We start from the raw sequence: 17749 nt of genomic DNA on the forward strand, positions 1-17749 counted from the left end.
ATCTTAAAGTACCTGATTATAACTTTTAAAAACCATTTGTAACACTACTAAAGAACAATATATGGCAACTGTTGTCAAATAAAACAAATATTTTATGGTTGTTTATTAATCTTGTATGTAAATAATGGTAATCTTCTAACGAAGAGTGGATGTCAAAGATTTGCAATGCAAATAGGTAGGAAAAGTTAAAAAAGAATTAACACAGAGATTGTGTATGGATCACAACTGATCACAAGTAAGGTGACAGGCACTCAACAGAGCGAGTTAAATGTTGTAGAGAAAACGATAAAAATCCATAAATGTTGTTAAAATGTTAAATTAATTGATTACTACTTTTCTATATACACTAACATACATCTTTTTTATAACATTTGAGTTATATAGCAACATATACATATGTACTATGTTACAAAAAACCACAAATCATGGCCAGGTTAAGATCAGAGCTTAATTGGTACAAATGAGCTTTTTGTTCGGTGTGCTTGCACATAAGCATACACAACTGATGTATGACAATATTGGAATGAAAACTTCAATTCAATGCACGTAACTGTTAATAGAATATACCAATACATATTTACTTGGTTACCTGGAAACAATGTAGCAAATCAGCAAATCTAAATGAATGAGCGGTTCTGATTGACTCTGTACAAGGAAGTAAAAAAAAAAATTGAATAATAATGTTCTTTGTTATGTTTCTAAAAAAAGTGAAAATACGACAACCAAAAATTACTAATGAGAACAACTACATACACATACATACAAAGAAGTACATATGAACTTCCTTTTCAAATCCAAAACTGATTGTTTTTTAGTATTTTGGTAAAAATGCCATACATATGTATATCTATAATATTTAAGGCAAACTCATCATATTTTTCAAAGTAATCTTTATGCGTTTTTATAAACTATATTTAAACATTAGGGTGGTTCTAAATGGGATTTTTATAGACAGCTTGAAATGATAATGCATTAGATTTATTAAAAAACTATATTCAAAATGTAGTTGTTGGTTCCCAATTGACAAGCTGGACCTAAAAACAAATCACCGTTGGAAAAATACATATTTTAAAATTAATGATAAGGCAAAAATTACAGTAAAAACAAAGAGAGAGAGCGATTACGGTCGAGTGAGTGACTAATCATTTTTTTAATTATAATCTACAGAATCGTTCATACCGTCCGATTAAACGTAATATTACCGAATTTATAAAACAATAACCAACAGCATTAGGGATACTGTCCCTTGGATCTACAACAACAATAATTACATTCGACACGGACTGAATGTTATTAAGTTCAGTAATTTAATTCGCCCGCTTGTCTACAAACCTAATCTCCATCCATATGTACACACCTACGTACATAAATGTAAAATATATACAAACAATGCGGGAATCACAAAATATGAGAGACTCAATTTGAGCACTGCATCCATAACATAACTCGACGCAATTTCTCTCTAAAAGCTAGTTTAAATTTAGTTTGTTATTTCGCAGCACTTTGTTGTTGTAGTTTTTATTTAAAAGCTTCGCTTGCATCAACAACAGTTTGGCACTCTTATTTTTAGTTGTTTGCTGTATTTTCATGTTGGTGAACACGCAGACTTTACGATCGGATCTTTTAATGTGCGAATTTATGTCAATACATTTAACGGTGGAATACAACAAATCGTAAAAAGCTGTAGTGATAAAATGATGCGGTTTAACTTAATTTCTGGTCTATTAATTCAATTATTGATCTTGACTGTTTACGCTGTGGATGTCACGCAAGTTGGTTAAATAACAAATCAGATATTTATATGTATATATACATACATATAGCACGTGCATAAATAAACATTCATACGTAAATTTGTTTGTGCAGTTTCCAGATGACAATCAACATTTCAACCGGACATTGGCGGGTATTATGCGACCCAGAGTGGTGGGTACGGCCGGCCATAAAGAAGTTGAAAAATTCATAAAAAGGTTACTGATGCATTACATATACATACATACATTTTATTTAACTGTGTATTACTTTTAGCGATAATAATTTTGGTAATATTATAAATCATAGCTATAAAAACTCACCACTTATATACAAACATATGTAGTTAGGCCTACTTTTTTGATTTTTTAACTTTTAGAAAGATAGAATTTGCACTTTATAACAAATGTTTTGCAAAGTTTTAGTTTAAAGCTAATTTTATTTCATTTTTCTATATAATTTCAAAAGGGAATTAAATACGCTCGGCTTCAGCACGGAAGTTGATCAATTTTCCGAAAAGATACCCATTTTTGGCAATGTGACTTTCACAAACATAATTGGCGTTTTGAATCCGAATGCGCGTGATTTTTTGGCGCTTGCTTGCCATTACGACAGCAAGTATTTTCAAGATGATCCCGGTTTCGTCGCAGCTATAGATTCAGCAGTGCCATGTGCCACTATGTTAAATACCGCGAAGACTTTATCAATGTATCTTTCGGGTAACTTCAAAGACCGCACCGATATTGGGTTAATGGTAATAGCAATACTTTTTTAATATTCAGTTATAATAAAAAACTTTTCAACATATTTCAGTTAATATTTTTCGATGGCGAGGAAGCTATTAAGGATTGGTCTGATACCGATTCGATTTATGGATCGCGTCACTTGGCAGCGAAATTGTCGAACACACGTACTTCAATTGGCTTGGGGCGCAGTATTGATCGAATTGTGAGTCATTTGAAATTGAATGTTTAACTTATTATATTTACCATTGTATTTTAGGAAGTCTTAGTACTACTCGATTTGATTGGCGCCGCCAATCCGAAATTCTACAGTTTTTATCCAAATACTTATGGCTTGCATCATAGTCTGTCCGAAATTGAATTGTCTTTGTCAGCAGCCAAACAACTTGAAGGACGGAATCTAATGTTCATGAGACGCCCATCAACCAGTTTTATCGATGACGATCACAGACCATTTTTACAACAAAGTATGTCTGAGTTTTTTTTATTTTCTTTATACTTAAATACTTATTATTCTTAATAACAATATTTTACTTGTTTTCTATTTTTATTTTTAATACAGACGTGCCGGTTTTACATCTCATAACAACACCATTTCCACCACAATGGCACACACCGAACGATAATGCCGAAAATTTGCATTGGCCTTCAATTCGTAATTTTAATAAAATCTTCCGTGCTTTTGTGTATGAATATTTACAACGTCACAAGGAACAAGTGAATTTGAGAGCCGCGTTTAGATAAATATTTTAATACATTTTTCAAGATGATGTCAGCACACACATACAACATACTCGACTACAATAATATAATAATAAAATAAGATCTATAATAAAGAAGATTTCTAATTCCCTTTCCTTTCCTTTGCTTGCTAATACATATTTATAAATGCTCCTGAATTATTTAAGGGCAATTACCCCCATTACTGCTGTACATATATATGGATATACTGCGATATCGAACAAAACCCGCGATATGATACATATGAGCACTTAAAACACTCTGCTTCTAAATGCCTTAGTTTGATTTTAAATTTTCAATCTGTCTCCTAGCAAAGGGGTTGCTTGAGTCAACTGGAGAGAGTATTTCAACAACATATAGAAATACCCTGTTGAAAGGGGGCAGTACCAAATCTAAGAAAGTCAACTGCCGCATTTTCATTTGATGTTTAACAGAAACAGAAACTATTCTAAGATTTTCCGAAGAAAATTTTAATTTTTAAACTAGAAATAATTTGTATTAAATCTAAAGTGATTTTTACATTGCGTATGTATGTACACACATGACTACACGTATAATGTGCATATAAAATTTGTCTGTTATAGGCTATTCTGTTTCTGTTATAAATTTACTGTATTCTGTTTCTGTTTCCATTTCTGTTTTACATCATTTCATGAATTTATTTTACAAATTTGTATTACAATACATATGCACGAGCTTTTTATAAACGTTTGCATGTATATACAGAAATAAGTAACTCCTTTGGGTTAAAAAATTCTTTCGTTTGCGGTATTTAATTTAAAATAAAGAAAACGTGCCCACAATTTCCTGTGTCTGAGATTAAGTTTCTGAGATCAAACGTTTGAATGAATAAATAATGAATCTAAATAATTGTTTCTGCACACTTAGAACTGGATTCAAAATATTTTAGCTAAAATTGAATTTGTTTATAAGTAATATATAAATCTATACAATCTCTAGGTTTTCAAATTTAAAAAATGTCAAATTGCCAACTACTTTTTATTGTTACCTTTCAACGCATATACAGAAAAATATTTAATCTTTGAAGATAAATACAACTTTGTATTAACCAGGTGCTTACACCAGAGATTTGTGTTACATCGAAATTGCGAAACACCGAGTTTGCACTGAAATATACATTTTTTTAATCGAATTGTATGCACTCAGATGATAAAATGGATTGAATAACGAGAAACATACTCATACTCAATTATTTTAATTATAATTTGGAAATTAAATAACAAATTCAGCAAAACTCGACTAGCTACATATAGCGAGCTATTAATCTCGCCACTGTAATCTAATGTTCACGATTTCACTGATGACGTCACAGCGTACTTAGCAACCATTTCCAGTGGTTTTATTTTGGTACTTAGTTCATGACTGGTTTTGTTGTGTTATTTTTAGGCATTTTGTGATCGGCGAATCAGCAGAGCAAAATAAAGATTCTTTTGCAATTGAATGTGTGAATAATCGGGTAGGTCATAGTGACCATTTTCATTAAATCATAAAATACTAAAACTGTGCCAAAGGAATTAATATATGTGAAGAGCTAAAATAACCTGTTTTGTTATACTATTTAAGAAAATAAATACAAGCTTGGTAAAAGTTGCTACCAGTTGACGTGTTTATCAATTTTTTTAAGGTTATGGTTGCTTAGTGGTAGCGCGAATAAAATATTTAAAAAAGTATTTAGAATTAATTAAAAGTGAATTGTTTTATAATAAATTATACATCTAACGCAATTGTATTCCAAATAATATATACATACATATAAACTTTGGGGGAGACTCCCACAGAGAACCAAAGAAGCATTCTTACTTCATCGCGTTTTGTTTGTATATGCGTGTGTTTAAATCTAAAGTTGTATAATGCCCAGTGATCTACTGATTTAGGACACTTGTGAACTCATTGCTTTAAATACTTTAATTAATATGTGTTGTTTTTTTCTTTGTTTTTAAAATTTTTGATATAACTTTTAAGTAAACTAATGTGCTTAACTATTTATGTTATTTATGCAATATTTATTACTGATCATTAGAAATATACAATTTTTTTTTTTATCAAATTGATAGGATTAAAATGAATTTGCTATTGGTATTTCTGCTGATATTGGCAGTGCGACTTGCTTCGGTGTTTATAGTCCAAACCTATTATGTGCCGGATGAATATTGGCAGAGCTTGGAAGTGGCTCATAAAATTACTTTCGGGTAAGATTCGTCACATGTGTAATTAATTAGTAAAATAATTAGCAAAATTTAATATTTACTTATTTTTTCCGATTTTAAAACAGATATGGTTATTTAACATGGGAATGGGTGCAAGGAATACGCAGCTATGTCTACCCCATATTAATTGCTGGTGTTTACAAATTATTAGCTTTACTTAACTTAGATACGGTGCAACTATTGGTAAATATGAATAATTTATTTTAATATAAAAATATGACACTTAATTTTCAATAATAATTTATATTTAGATTATATCACCGCGCATACTACAGGCCTTACTATCGGCTTATTCTGACTATAGATTTTTTGTATGGTCTGGTAAAAGAAAATGGGCGCTATTTTTAGTACTTGTACCTTGGTTCTGGTTCTATATCGGTTCAAGAACATTGTCCAATACACTAGAAACATCACTGACCACCATAGCTTTGAGTTACTTTCCTTGGAGTGGCGAAAGCACCACCTATTTATGGTACGCCGCAATTTGCTGTTTCTTAAGACCAACTTCAGCCATTATTTGGATACCATTGTGTATTTATCATCTCAGAAAAAGTCGTTTGTCAGCAAGTGAACTCATTTTCAAAAATTTCTTGGTTGTTGGGTAAGTAGAGACGAAACATTGAACTATTTATTCGTAATTATATCCGCTTACATTTTTTTATAGGTTACTAGTTGGAGCAGCTTGTGTGGCTATCGATACTTACTTGCATGGCAGGGTTATCATTACACCATATGAATTCTTCCGATATAATATTCTACACAATGTTGGTAGTTTTTACGGCTCTCACCCGTGGTAAGTAACGTAAATTTTTGTACATATGTAATTGATTAAATTCATATATTTTATTCAAGGTATTGGTATTTCACTGTTGGCCTACCAACCGTTTTGGGTATTAATACAATACCATTCATTTTCGGCGTTATTAGCACCGTTCGTCATAAGAAGGACTATCCTGTGCGTAAACAATTACTTATTGTCATTTTGCTGTCGTTAGTTGTATTGAGTACTATTGAACACAAAGAGTTCCGCTTTATTGCATCGTTATTACCTCTATGTCTCTACATCATAGCTGATACATTGACACGATGGAGTTATAAAGCTTCCGGGTAAATTACATTTTCCAACATTTGTATAACAGTTATTGAAATATTTATTCTTCATTTTTATAGGAGTATCCTTTGGTTTACAGCGTTGGTTATAGTTATTGGCAATGCTCTGCCTGCATGGTACTTAAGTACTGTTCACCAGAAAGGACACATAGATGTAATGACACATGTCCATCAAATTGCCCATGATTACCGCGATGAAAACGAACATCGTGCCAGCGTACTTTTCCTAATGCCATGCCATTCTACACCGTATTATAGGTTTGTTCAAATATATTTAATTTTTTTTTTTTATTTCTGTTAATTGTTTTTTTTTTTATTATTGTTGCAGTCATGTACATGAAAATATTACCATGCGGTTTCTAACTTGTGAGCCTAATTTACAAAATAAACCAGATTACATCGATGAGGCCGATCAATTTTATCGATCACCAGTGCATTGGCTACGTTCGCATATACCTTCATATCCACGTACTGCAATGCCCTCGCACATTGTGCTCTTTGAACCTTTAGCTCCGCTCATAAATGAATTTCTAATTAACTATAAAATTGTTCATCGAATCTTTAACGCTGAGGTGAACGAAAATATTGCTCCACAACAAATACTAAATGAATGGTCAAGAGTGCTGAAAGACGAAGATGTAAATATTGAATCATTACTTAAAAATGTGCGAAATCGTGTAGGTAAAAATATATTGGTATATCAACGTCTACTCGCGGGAGAAGAAAACACATACAATAGAGATGAGTTCAAGATACCGCAAGGATCACAAGTAAAGGATGATACGCCGAATGTTGGCTCTGGTGAAGGAACTGAGAAGCAACACAATATGTTTAATTGAAGAGCTATCACAATGCAATTGAATGCTTTCCAGTGACGGAGTACGCAATCGTGAGTGCTTCGTTATTCGGTACACTTAAGTGCCAACAAAACGTTTGCATATCTATTGATGCAATATAACATTAAATTCAAATGATATTATTTTTGTTTCTCAAAGAAACTTACATATATCAGCTAAATAGTGCAACAATCAGGTTTGCTCAAATGTTAATATATACATACATATATACGTCTATATATTTGTAAGTTTTATTTTGTGTTATTTATTTCTTTGCATATATTAACTATCAAACTCCAAAAATCTTGTCAATGAAAAGTACATGAGTACGTATTTACAATAAGTTGAAACCACCGGTATATAAATGTATGTACATTTTTGCATGTCCCAAACTATCTGTCAGAAGTCTTTTATAATAAAAAAAAATAGATTAATGTAGGAATTATATTTTCATAAAACTGGGAAACTGAATTATGAAAATTTTACAAACAGATGGAGATTCTAGGAATTATAACATTTTTAAATAAAATTTTACATTTTAAAGAAATAATGTTTTATTAATTGTGTCAATTTAAATATTCAACGATTTATTGCGATGCTTTAATATCCGAAAGCGGTCGAAACCTTAAAACGAGTACAACTCAATTGATTATATTTAAATATACGTAATCTATACTTGGATTCGGCACCATTTTCAAGAAAATCAAAGCTTAATAAGTATTTAACGATTATAAAATATTTAATTTGATACTTGACTGCCCCATTATCAACTTGCCATATGTTTCAATTTATTTTAATTACCGATCAGTTTTTTTTGACAATTCATGATCATTTCCAAATTGCCCTGTGTTTTTCTGCATATGGTATCTCTTATTTCAATAGTGCACCACTACTCACTTATCGAATTTACCAAAATTTTAATATAAAAAGTGTCTAGTATTATTAAATGATTATAGGTATATAATTAAAATAAAATAATTTTATACAAACTCACGAAAATGAAATTTACTTTTTTTGCGTACTTTTTTCACACTTTTATTCCATTAAGGGGATAAAAAATTCCCGTTTTTCTTATGTTACTAAAAAATAACATCCCTGGTTGCATTTTACTTTGCTGCTGTAAGTCGGCACTGATATCACACACGAACGAACGAAAGAAAAATTAATTTGCTGCAATCTGATTAATTTTTCCAATTCTATTGATTTGAAAGGGTCAACATCTTTATAAAAGATTCAAATTAGTAATGGCGGCTTCAGCGAGATCACTACTAAAACTTCGAGGTAAGAAAATAACTTCAAAATAAGGTGTTGCTACAGTGAAAATTATATAACTACATAGTAACAAATTGTGTGCACCACATAGACTTGTGCCCAAAAATATGGTTGGATAATAATCAAAATCACCGCTAAACTAAAAATATATAATTATTGTAATAAATAAAGAATCATAGTAAACTGTCTTGGGCTTCTACGAATCAAATGTTAAATATGTTTACATGTGACAATAAAGGCTGACATTGAACATTTAAGAAAAGAAAGGAAAAGTTCATTTTTCAGTCATTTGGTACTGTGCAAATAAAATTATGTATAGGTACACACATATGCACATGAGTGTACATATGTATGTATATTTATGCTGTAACATCTGTTTGCATATTTTAATTTCGAATACTTATTAATTTCATTATTTGCTATTACATACATATATAGATGCTTTTTTTTGATTGATTTAATTTATTTTTATTCAAATAGATAGTTTCTCCGCTGGTGTACGTTTTGGTTCAGAATATGCCAAAACGCGTGGCAATTTGCAATTAACCGCAGATTCACGTGTTATCTGCCAAGGATTTACCGGTAAACAAGGTACTTTCCACAGCCAACAAGCTTTAGAGTATGGCACCAAACTCGTTGGTGGAATCTCCCCAAAGAAAGGCGGCACTACACATCTCGGTCTGCCAGTATTCGCTTCGGTAAATAATACACTTGTGTTTTAGATTATATGAAATACCAATTTTAAATGTACTTGTTATTTATTATAGGTAGCTGAAGCGAAAAAAGCAACCGATCCCCACGCAACTGTTATCTATGTGCCACCACCTGGTGCAGCTGCTGCTATATTGGAATCTCTGGAAGCAGAAATTCCATTGATTGTTTGCATCACAGAAGGTGTGCCTCAGCATGATATGGTGCGCGTAAAACACGCTCTATTGAGGCAAAACAAATCACGTCTTGTTGGTCCCAATTGCCCTGGTATAATTGCACCTGAAAGAGTAAGTCATCTATGTAATTGTTTTTTTTTTTTTTTTATAAGAACAGTATTGTATTTTCTACAGTGCTTATGTATTTGTGTGTGTACATATGATAATTTGATTCACTATATATTTACAAAATGTTGCAATATTTTTGCTGTACATGCATACATACAAGTTAAAGCAAAGGTGCAAAGTGCACTGAGATTAAAATTTATTTCATATGTATGTATGTATGTACATAGAATGAAGTCTATTTTGTCGGTGACTTGCTTATTAAACTGAAACGCCAATAAGAATTCATTAATTATTATAAACATACTTACATACATACATGTATGCAACTATTTAACTGAGTTTTGAATTATTTTTGGAAAGAAACTGACGGTTTCGAAAGAGGCTAATGTCTGTTAATTAAAATTGCTATCATACGAACAATAACATTTTATATTATTTTATTGTTTTTATAGTGCAAGATTGGCATTATGCCTGGTCATATCCACAAGCGTGGTAAAATCGGTGTGGTATCGCGTTCTGGTACACTCACTTATGAAGCCGTGAATCAGACTACTGAAGTTGGCCTTGGACAAACATTGTGTGTTGGTATTGGTGGTGATCCGTTCAACGGTACCGACTTCATCGATTGTCTGGAAATATTCTTGAAGGATCCAGATACCAAAGGTATTATTTTAATCGGTGAAATTGGTGGTGTGGCTGAAGAAAAGGCTGCCGAATATCTGACACAATATAATACGGTGAGATCTCAATAATATTTCAATCAAATATTTTTTCTAATAAATCATAATATTTTTAGGGCATTAAAGCGAAACCCGTCGTATCGTTTATTGCCGGTCTGTCCGCTCCACCTGGTCGCCGTATGGGTCATGCTGGTGCCATTATCTCCGGCGGAAAGGGTGGTGCTGGTGATAAAATTAAAGCTCTCGAAAAAGCTGGTGTTATCGTAACCAGGAGCCCTGCCCAAATGGGCAAGGAATTGTACAAAGAGATGAAACGTCTGGAGTTGGCCTAGAATTTAGCGAAAAGCTAGGAAGCAGCAGCATAAGTCAACCGTTTAACAACCGAAAGAAGTGTACATGAAGGCACATATTAGAGCGATCAACTAAGTAAAAAGTTAAAAGTGGAATATGACAGTTTGTTTGGTGATAAGTGAAAGTTGAGTGAAAATAAATAAATTATATAATTATTAAAACAAATAAAAGAAAAATAATAAACAACAGAAACGTACAGTGAAACATTTCCATACCTAACTGCCGAGAAACAAAAAATGCAAAAATTATGAACAAAGAGATCTTGAACACAGTTGCCACACTAATAAATAGTCAAACTAAATTCATAAAATAGTAAATATTACCACCAAAATAATATACTCGGGCACAAGCCTATATAATTATAATATATTGTGTAAGCATTATTTGTTATCTCTGCACTCTCTCAATGTCTTGTATGAACAAGTAAATACACTAAAAATGCACTGAGTTAGGAATATACACAGCACTTTACACTTACATTACTTAAGCGATCGTGCAAAATATTTTTGCCTAGTTCAATATTTTCATTTCAAATGTGAGCTGCATGCAATTAAATTTTATATAAATAATAACAATACACAACATCCTATTTGTCAGCAAAAGAAAACAAAGTTTTAATTATGCTGAATACATTTAATTGAAAATTAAAAAGAAAACAAGCGCAAATAAGAAACATTAGTGTGCTATTTAACTATCTACAATGCATAAACTAAAATGAATAATGTTATAAATGTGCATATGTATGTATGTACTTTAATAAAGTATCAGAAAAACAAACCAAACAAGTTTTCTTAATAACATTTGTATAATATAAAATTCCACAGCGTTAGGGATGAGACTTGAGACCTCTCTCTACTTGTCGAACACCAAGGAGTGAAAAACAAAACAGATATGCTAAGTAGGCGAAGCTAAAGTTAAGCAGATTTCTAATTTTCATATATGAAAAGTGTGAAAACAAAAGACTTAAGCAACAAACCATATTGCATTTAAAAATATTTTAATATTTATAACTACATTGACATTGAAAGAAAAGCTTGAAATTAAACAAAAATTACAAATTATATGTTTCAGAGTTTCTTGGAAAATTTCCATTGTCAAAATTTTTTTTAGAACAGTTCTCATAAATAAATTAATTTATATTTGTTCGTTCGACAGTCGGTTCTACGTAATCAAAAGGGATCCAGATTTTTATTTAAAAAAGTTTTGGAGAATTTTGCCACTCCAACAATAGCAACAACGACACATCTGTTTGTAATACAAATTGTATTTATATTTTTTTGGTCCACAATTTTGTCAAAACAATATAAATATATTTTTTAAATATTTAGACGAATATTAGTAGTATAAAAGCTTCAACGTTGCAACTCATGATCAAAGCTTTATGCAGTGACTTAAAATTTGGATTCAAGTGAGCTTTAACTTAAATTGTGTGAAGCTTTTTTATCAAAAGCTGTACCTGGAACAAAGAACAAGCTATCTATACAATATATGTATAAACGAATTGTATTTTAATTAAGAGCACTATTATCTACAAACGTATTATATATCGCAGGCAATACAAAGCTTCAGGAAACGCGCTAATCACGTTTCTGCGAGAATTAAATCACAGTACGCCACACTCGAACAACATTACGCACATACATACATACATGCATAGAACGTTATAGGTATGGTTATATATGTGATGCCTTAAATTGCTCGATTTGAATATCAGTTGGCCTCTCAGCGCTCAATAGGCCAAATGAGTTGTTATAAACGTGTTTTGAGCTTGGCCCAAAGTGAGACACGGTTGAGTACGAATGCCTGTACATACACATACACACATACTCGTGTAGAACGACGTTTGTGCGCAACACCTGAGCCATGTTAGCCAAATAGTGTCTGGTTAGTTGTGTTACGATCGATGTTGGGCGCTGTTATACTCTGAAATGTTCGTCGGCAGTAGAAAGACTCGACTCGACTTGTTTTCAATAAATAATAAAATTGATTTACAATTATAATTACAAAGTTTTAAATGTGATAGAATATTTTAAATATAAAATCATATACTGAAGTCGAGATAAAAATGCATAGAAGACTAAACTAAACATATAGAATAACTATAAAATATTGAAGCCGTGTTAAATTCTCTGCAAATTATCCCCGACAAATAGGTAAATGGCAATTGGTTAAAGTGACGTAGTTGTGTACGTATACTTATACTATATAAGTATGTGTGTGTGTGTGTGTGAAGTCAGAAGTGATGTGATCGTCAGCTTAAGTGAATTGCACCCACCTCTTCCCAAATCAAATACCAGCAGATTTATAATTCTACCAAATAAGTACTTGTGTTGGTGTTATTTCATGTGTCCAAAATGCTCTTAAATAAATGCAAATACACATAAATATATGTATGTCTATGCATATATTAATATAAATATGTATATATTGTAGTACACTTGTGAAGATATATAAAAAATGCTTACAAACATACATATTTTTATAAAGTTTCATGTGTTCATTTATTAGCGTGCGTATACAAAATTATACCTAAATATTAATGAAAATTGTTTCTATAGAAAAATTAAATTATTTCTTTTGCATTTGAATCAAGTATTTTTTTTTTTTTTTTTTTTTGAATATACATTACAATGCAGTTGTGATTGTAAGCAGTGTTATAACTTACAAGTAAGCTCTACGCCGGCGCAGAGGCAATCGTTAATGCCGATGACGATCGGAAAATCATGCATATATTTTTATATACATACATACATTTATGATTGTGTGTCTGTGTAGTTGATCTTCGAATATAAATTACGTGAGCGTTTGGTATGTGACGTGCAAAAAAGGTATTCAGCTATTTTCTTATACGTATGTATGTATGTATGTCCATAGCACCGACAAATTTGCTATTGTTCTTTTTATTTGTTATGGATATTACGTGTATTATAAAAGCGAAACAGCTGTAAGGTCGTAAAAAACTCGGTGTAGATATGTGTTCGACAGTTTGTTGATAGTTCGCTGTATAATAAATGCTTTCGCATTTAGTTAATTATATGTAAAAAGGAAAAACAATTCATTGTTTTTCTGCTATGACAACGATGAAAATAATTCGGTAAAAATATGCAGTTTTTAGTAATTGAAACTTAATTTATAGTTACTAAATTTTTTTTTTTTTGAAAATTTTAGATGTTGTTGGATATAATACATCTGTATTTATAGTTTTTTCCATATCAATATTATAAATATTAAAAAAAATTATAAATATTCGAATATTTTTGGAAGATATGGATTTCAATAATTTTTGAAAAAAAAAAAAAATTCATAAAGGCTATTTATTGTAAAGTAATATACAGAGTTGGAACATTTAAAATAGTGTACTAGGCGAAGTAGACCTTTTTACGGTCCGATTTTTACTGTTTTAAAATTATTGGCACCCAATTCTGATTATTCTCTGAGATTGATATTTACAAACTATCTTCAGTAGTATAGAAGATACTTAATTTAATATGTAGTAAAAATATTGGATACTATCCTCCTGTTACTAAGTGCCATTAATGAGCGACTTGTAGAGTTTGATTTTTGTTCGTCGAGAGAGGACTTTACTTTGCAATTGCCTACTCAGTACAAAGTAACACCTTTTGGCAAGAGTGATTCTGCGTTGGATTTCAAGGCTGACATTGTTGGTGTTGTTAACGCTGGTTCCCAAGTAGACGAAAATATCTGCTACTTCACAGGTATGACTGTCAACAGTGACGTGGGAGCCAAGCCAAATTATAGTAATTTGTTCTTGAATAGCTGTATACCGAAAAATAATTGGTTAATTTCTTTATAAAGGCTTACCGCTATTCAAATCATACCATTTTTTCTTAAGGGGTTAGGTGGGTTTCAAAATATCCAATTTGAAAAAAAAAAAAAAAAATTGTTGTCTTATTAAATAGTGCAATGTGTTAAAAACGTTATCCAAAAATTAATCCGAGTAATATACTAAGAGATATAGCCTTTGGAAGCTCCGCCCATCAGGTCACGTCAAAATGAACTTTTTTTGAGGCAAATTTTATGGCGAAATTTTTACCAAAAAAAGCTCTGTAAAAAATTTAAAATTGAAATTTTTATTCCTTCATTCATTAACTACATTTATCCATGTACTATCGAAATATTTTTGGTTTATTTTTTAGATGAACCAATCATGAGTTATGATGTCCACCGCAAGACCGCAAGAATATGTATCTTTCATATGCTAAATTCCAATATCCAATATACATATGACTGTTTTGTGGATTATTTTTTAATTAAAGCTAAATTTAACAATTTATGGTACACAAATATAAACACTATACATTTTAGTAAAAATATATGTACAAATAATGCCGCTGATTTGAAGAAAAATATTCCAAGGCAAAATATTCAAAAAAGAAACCTATTTTTATTATTCAACAAAATCAACAGTATTTTGCCAATACATTAGGATGTATTTCGAATACAAATACATACATTAGCGCATATGTATTTGCAACTTACAAAATTGGTCTGTTTATTAGAAGAATTTATATAATTGCTCGTAATTATGCGTTCAAAGGTATACAACACAATTTGATGTCATTTGACTATGAATATACATACATACATATATATGTATGGTAGTATGTGTCCGTTTTGATATTATATGCATATAGTTGTAAAATAAAAGTGAAAACGGCAATTAACAAGTTTTACGGCATCATTATACTTAGACCACAACAACGTTACGCACGTGTAAACAAACACACCAACTATTACGGGTATATCAGCGGATGTATTTATTTTCCAACTGACTTTTCGCACAAATAAATACGTTTGGTATATACATATCTATAACATGTAGTTTAGTGGGAACTAGAAATATTTTTTTTTTGATGAGAACACCTAATGGTCATAAATATTCGATTTCAAATGATGGAAATTAGAAATAGTTTATAGCGAAGTAGGTTCTAAACAGAATACAGAAGATATGTATATTTACCCGCCCTCCCTCCTCCATGAAACAAAGTAATTGTTGTTATTGTTATAGCTACAAACACTTGCTAGTAAATTATCCATGGGTATAAATTGTCAGTGGCACTCTTAGCAAATTCGATATTGAATCTGCAATATATGGCCATTATATCTACATATATACTTACTTACTCATATACTTATTTATATAATTTATTTATTTTTCTCTATAGAGAAACATATCAAAGTACATCATATTCTGTCTAAATACTCATAACAGTACCGCATTGATCGCCGAACGACTTAACGGCTTTTGAATTAGAAAGTAATGCAACTATAACGGACACAAAATGCCGCGAAAACTATTGAAATTCCTCATAATCTTCGATAATACATCGCTCTTATATTTCCCGGGCCAATTTCTATCTGGTCGCGTACTGATCGAACTACAAGATGACACACCCGCTTTGGGACTGCACTTCCATGTGGTCGGCGAAGGTGTAGTACGCGCCGGTACAGCACGACAGGAGCGTACTTATGACAAAGAAAACTATATTGATTTTCGTATGCGTCTTTTGGGCGATGTAGATCAAGGACCCTCAGTGCTGTCGCCTGGCATACACAGTTTTCCATTTAAATTGGGTCTTCCCGTGGGATTGCCATCTACGTTTTTAGGACGTTACGGTTGGATACAATACTATTGCAAGGCGGCATTGCGTGAACCGAATGGACTGATACACAAAAATCATCAAGTATTCATTGTGATGAATCCGATCGATCTAAATTTGGAGCGACCCATACTATCGGTATGTCATGCAATTGCAGAAATATTTTATTTAACATATTTGTATATAAATTTATATATATTTTAATTTCAGCAACCATTTACTTGCGAGATCGAGCACAAACTTGGTGTGGCCTGTGTGGGCGGCGGCAAAGTTGTCGCTCGAGTGGCACTCGATCGCGGCGGTTATGTGCCGGGGGAGAGCATATTGATTACTGCATACATATCGAATCACAGTAATGTGACGATTAAAAAGACAAAGGCCTCGCTAACAGAGGTTTGATTTAATTAAACTAATTTCACTCATTGCATATTTCATTCAATTTTTTTTGTTTATTTATAGACCATTGAGTATTTGGCACGCGGTAAAGTGGTGCAAACGGAGAAACGCGCGTTGGCCGCTTTGGCGCGCGGCAAAATTCGTCCCGGCGGTAAGGATGAATGGCAAAACGATAGTCTGTACGTACCACCGTTGCCGCCGACAAATTTACATGGCTGCCATTTGATAAAAATCTCCTATGATGTATTCTTCGTAATCGAACCGAAATCTTTGGAGAAAGAAATCAAGCTACAGTTACCCATAGTGTTAGCGACATACCCGTTTCGCAATAACAGTAATGATGTCTCGAATACTTGGCCAGATTCTGTGCTGAAACCGGATACACACTACCCTTCAACATTACCAATTTTTCGTCCATGGTTGCATGAGAAACCCGAACCCAATTGAGTGTGAGATCAAGAATTTATGGAAAACAAGCGACCAGTGATTACGTTAAAAGAAAATCATATAAAAAAAATAGTGAAGTAAAATACTTTAATGTGTGATTTACACCTTATTTGTTGTTACTGACTTGCAATTACACTAAGTTGTTTAATATTTACTCCAACTTGTTATGTGCCTAAATAAAATTACTATTATATTATTTGCGCGAACAATTGTATATAAAATTAAAAATTTTTAACTTATAACTTGATAATTTAACACATTTTAATTTGATTTTTTTGATGCGAAATTTTTCAAATGTACTTCGAAGCAAAGCTTTTGATTCATTAATCTATTTGATTTCACATTTAGATTTATATAAATAAAAACACTCACATAGTTTCTTTTTTTCTTAATTTCGTGCATATATTTCCCTTTGATACTATAAATAAGCTTATTTTGGATGTGAGTCTCGAAGATTACGTTGAAAGCCATAATAATTTAGCTTCTACACATACATATTTACTGTATTGTATTGTACTTATTTGAATCATATTTAACAGAGAATAAAATAAGACAAAAATATAATTTTATTATAAGT

At 31.6% G+C, this 17749-nt stretch overlaps 4 protein-coding genes across 4 annotated transcripts; all 4 read left to right on the top strand.

Moving 5' to 3' along the window:
- Nucleotides 1-1558: 1558 nt before the first annotated feature.
- On the top strand, nucleotides 1559-3336 carry LOC105211075 (glutaminyl-peptide cyclotransferase). Its single transcript, XM_011182347.3, has 6 exons — nucleotides 1559-1772; nucleotides 1867-1970; nucleotides 2221-2506; nucleotides 2566-2700; nucleotides 2755-2962; nucleotides 3058-3336. Exons 1-6 carry the CDS (start codon nucleotides 1695-1697, stop codon nucleotides 3237-3239), a joined length of 993 nt encoding a protein of 330 aa, XP_011180649.1. The 5' UTR covers nucleotides 1559-1694; the 3' UTR covers nucleotides 3240-3336.
- Nucleotides 3337-4557: 1221 nt separating this feature from the next.
- Nucleotides 4558-8685, top strand: LOC105211066 (GPI mannosyltransferase 3). The gene is made up of 8 exons (XM_011182333.3): nucleotides 4558-4713; nucleotides 5312-5446; nucleotides 5530-5647; nucleotides 5716-6065; nucleotides 6129-6257; nucleotides 6317-6571; nucleotides 6635-6832; nucleotides 6903-8685. Exons 2-8 carry the CDS (start codon nucleotides 5319-5321, stop codon nucleotides 7411-7413), a joined length of 1689 nt encoding a protein of 562 aa, XP_011180635.1. The 5' UTR covers nucleotides 4558-4713; nucleotides 5312-5318; the 3' UTR covers nucleotides 7414-8685.
- Scsalpha_1 (succinate--CoA ligase [ADP/GDP-forming] subunit alpha, mitochondrial) lies at nucleotides 8539-11315 on the top strand. The gene is made up of 5 exons (XM_011182337.3): nucleotides 8539-8691; nucleotides 9163-9380; nucleotides 9450-9680; nucleotides 10130-10414; nucleotides 10474-11315. The coding sequence occupies exons 1-5, from the start codon at nucleotides 8655-8657 to the stop codon at nucleotides 10687-10689; spliced, it is 987 nt and encodes a 328-aa protein (XP_011180639.1). The 5' UTR covers nucleotides 8539-8654; the 3' UTR covers nucleotides 10690-11315.
- A 965-nt stretch (nucleotides 11316-12280) lies between these two features.
- Nucleotides 12281-17698, top strand: LOC105211068 (arrestin domain-containing protein 17). Its single transcript, XM_011182338.3, has 4 exons — nucleotides 12281-12861; nucleotides 15895-16467; nucleotides 16540-16722; nucleotides 16789-17698. Exons 2-4 carry the CDS (start codon nucleotides 16012-16014, stop codon nucleotides 17170-17172), a joined length of 1023 nt encoding a protein of 340 aa, XP_011180640.1. The 5' UTR covers nucleotides 12281-12861; nucleotides 15895-16011; the 3' UTR covers nucleotides 17173-17698.
- The last annotated feature ends 51 nt before the right edge of the window (nucleotides 17699-17749 follow it).

This window comes from Zeugodacus cucurbitae, chromosome 4, assembly GCF_028554725.1.
Source record: "Zeugodacus cucurbitae isolate PBARC_wt_2022May chromosome 4, idZeuCucr1.2, whole genome shotgun sequence".
Lineage (NCBI taxonomy): Eukaryota > Metazoa > Arthropoda > Insecta > Diptera > Tephritidae > Zeugodacus > Zeugodacus cucurbitae.

Excerpts from the sequence above, each read along its gene's own strand:
- LOC105211075 (XM_011182347.3), top strand. The coding sequence starts at position 1,695 with ATGATGCGGTTTAACTTAATTTCTGGTCTATTAATTCAATTATTGATC. Across the intron at positions 1,773-1,866 it reads ACGCTGTGGATGTCACGCAA|TTTCCAGATGACAATCAACA; the intron begins GTTGGTTAAATA and ends TTGTTTGTGCAG. Across the intron at positions 2,701-2,754 it reads GGCGCAGTATTGATCGAATT|GAAGTCTTAGTACTACTCGA; the intron begins GTGAGTCATTTG and ends ATTGTATTTTAG.
- LOC105211066 (XM_011182333.3), top strand. The coding sequence starts at position 5,319 with ATGAATTTGCTATTGGTATTTCTGCTGATATTGGCAGTGCGACTTGCT. Across the intron at positions 5,447-5,529 it reads GCTCATAAAATTACTTTCGG|ATATGGTTATTTAACATGGG; the intron begins GTAAGATTCGTC and ends ATTTTAAAACAG. Across the intron at positions 6,572-6,634 it reads TGGAGTTATAAAGCTTCCGG|GAGTATCCTTTGGTTTACAG; the intron begins GTAAATTACATT and ends TCATTTTTATAG.
- Scsalpha_1 (XM_011182337.3), top strand. The coding sequence starts at position 8,655 with ATGGCGGCTTCAGCGAGATCACTACTAAAACTTCGAG. Across the intron at positions 9,381-9,449 it reads GTCTGCCAGTATTCGCTTCG|GTAGCTGAAGCGAAAAAAGC; the intron begins GTAAATAATACA and ends TATTTATTATAG. Across the intron at positions 9,681-10,129 it reads GTATAATTGCACCTGAAAGA|TGCAAGATTGGCATTATGCC; the intron begins GTAAGTCATCTA and ends TTGTTTTTATAG.
- LOC105211068 (XM_011182338.3), top strand. The coding sequence starts at position 16,012 with ATGCCGCGAAAACTATTGAAATTCCTCATAATCTTCGATAATACATCG. Across the intron at positions 16,468-16,539 it reads TGGAGCGACCCATACTATCG|CAACCATTTACTTGCGAGAT; the intron begins GTATGTCATGCA and ends TTTTAATTTCAG. Across the intron at positions 16,723-16,788 it reads CAAAGGCCTCGCTAACAGAG|ACCATTGAGTATTTGGCACG; the intron begins GTTTGATTTAAT and ends GTTTATTTATAG.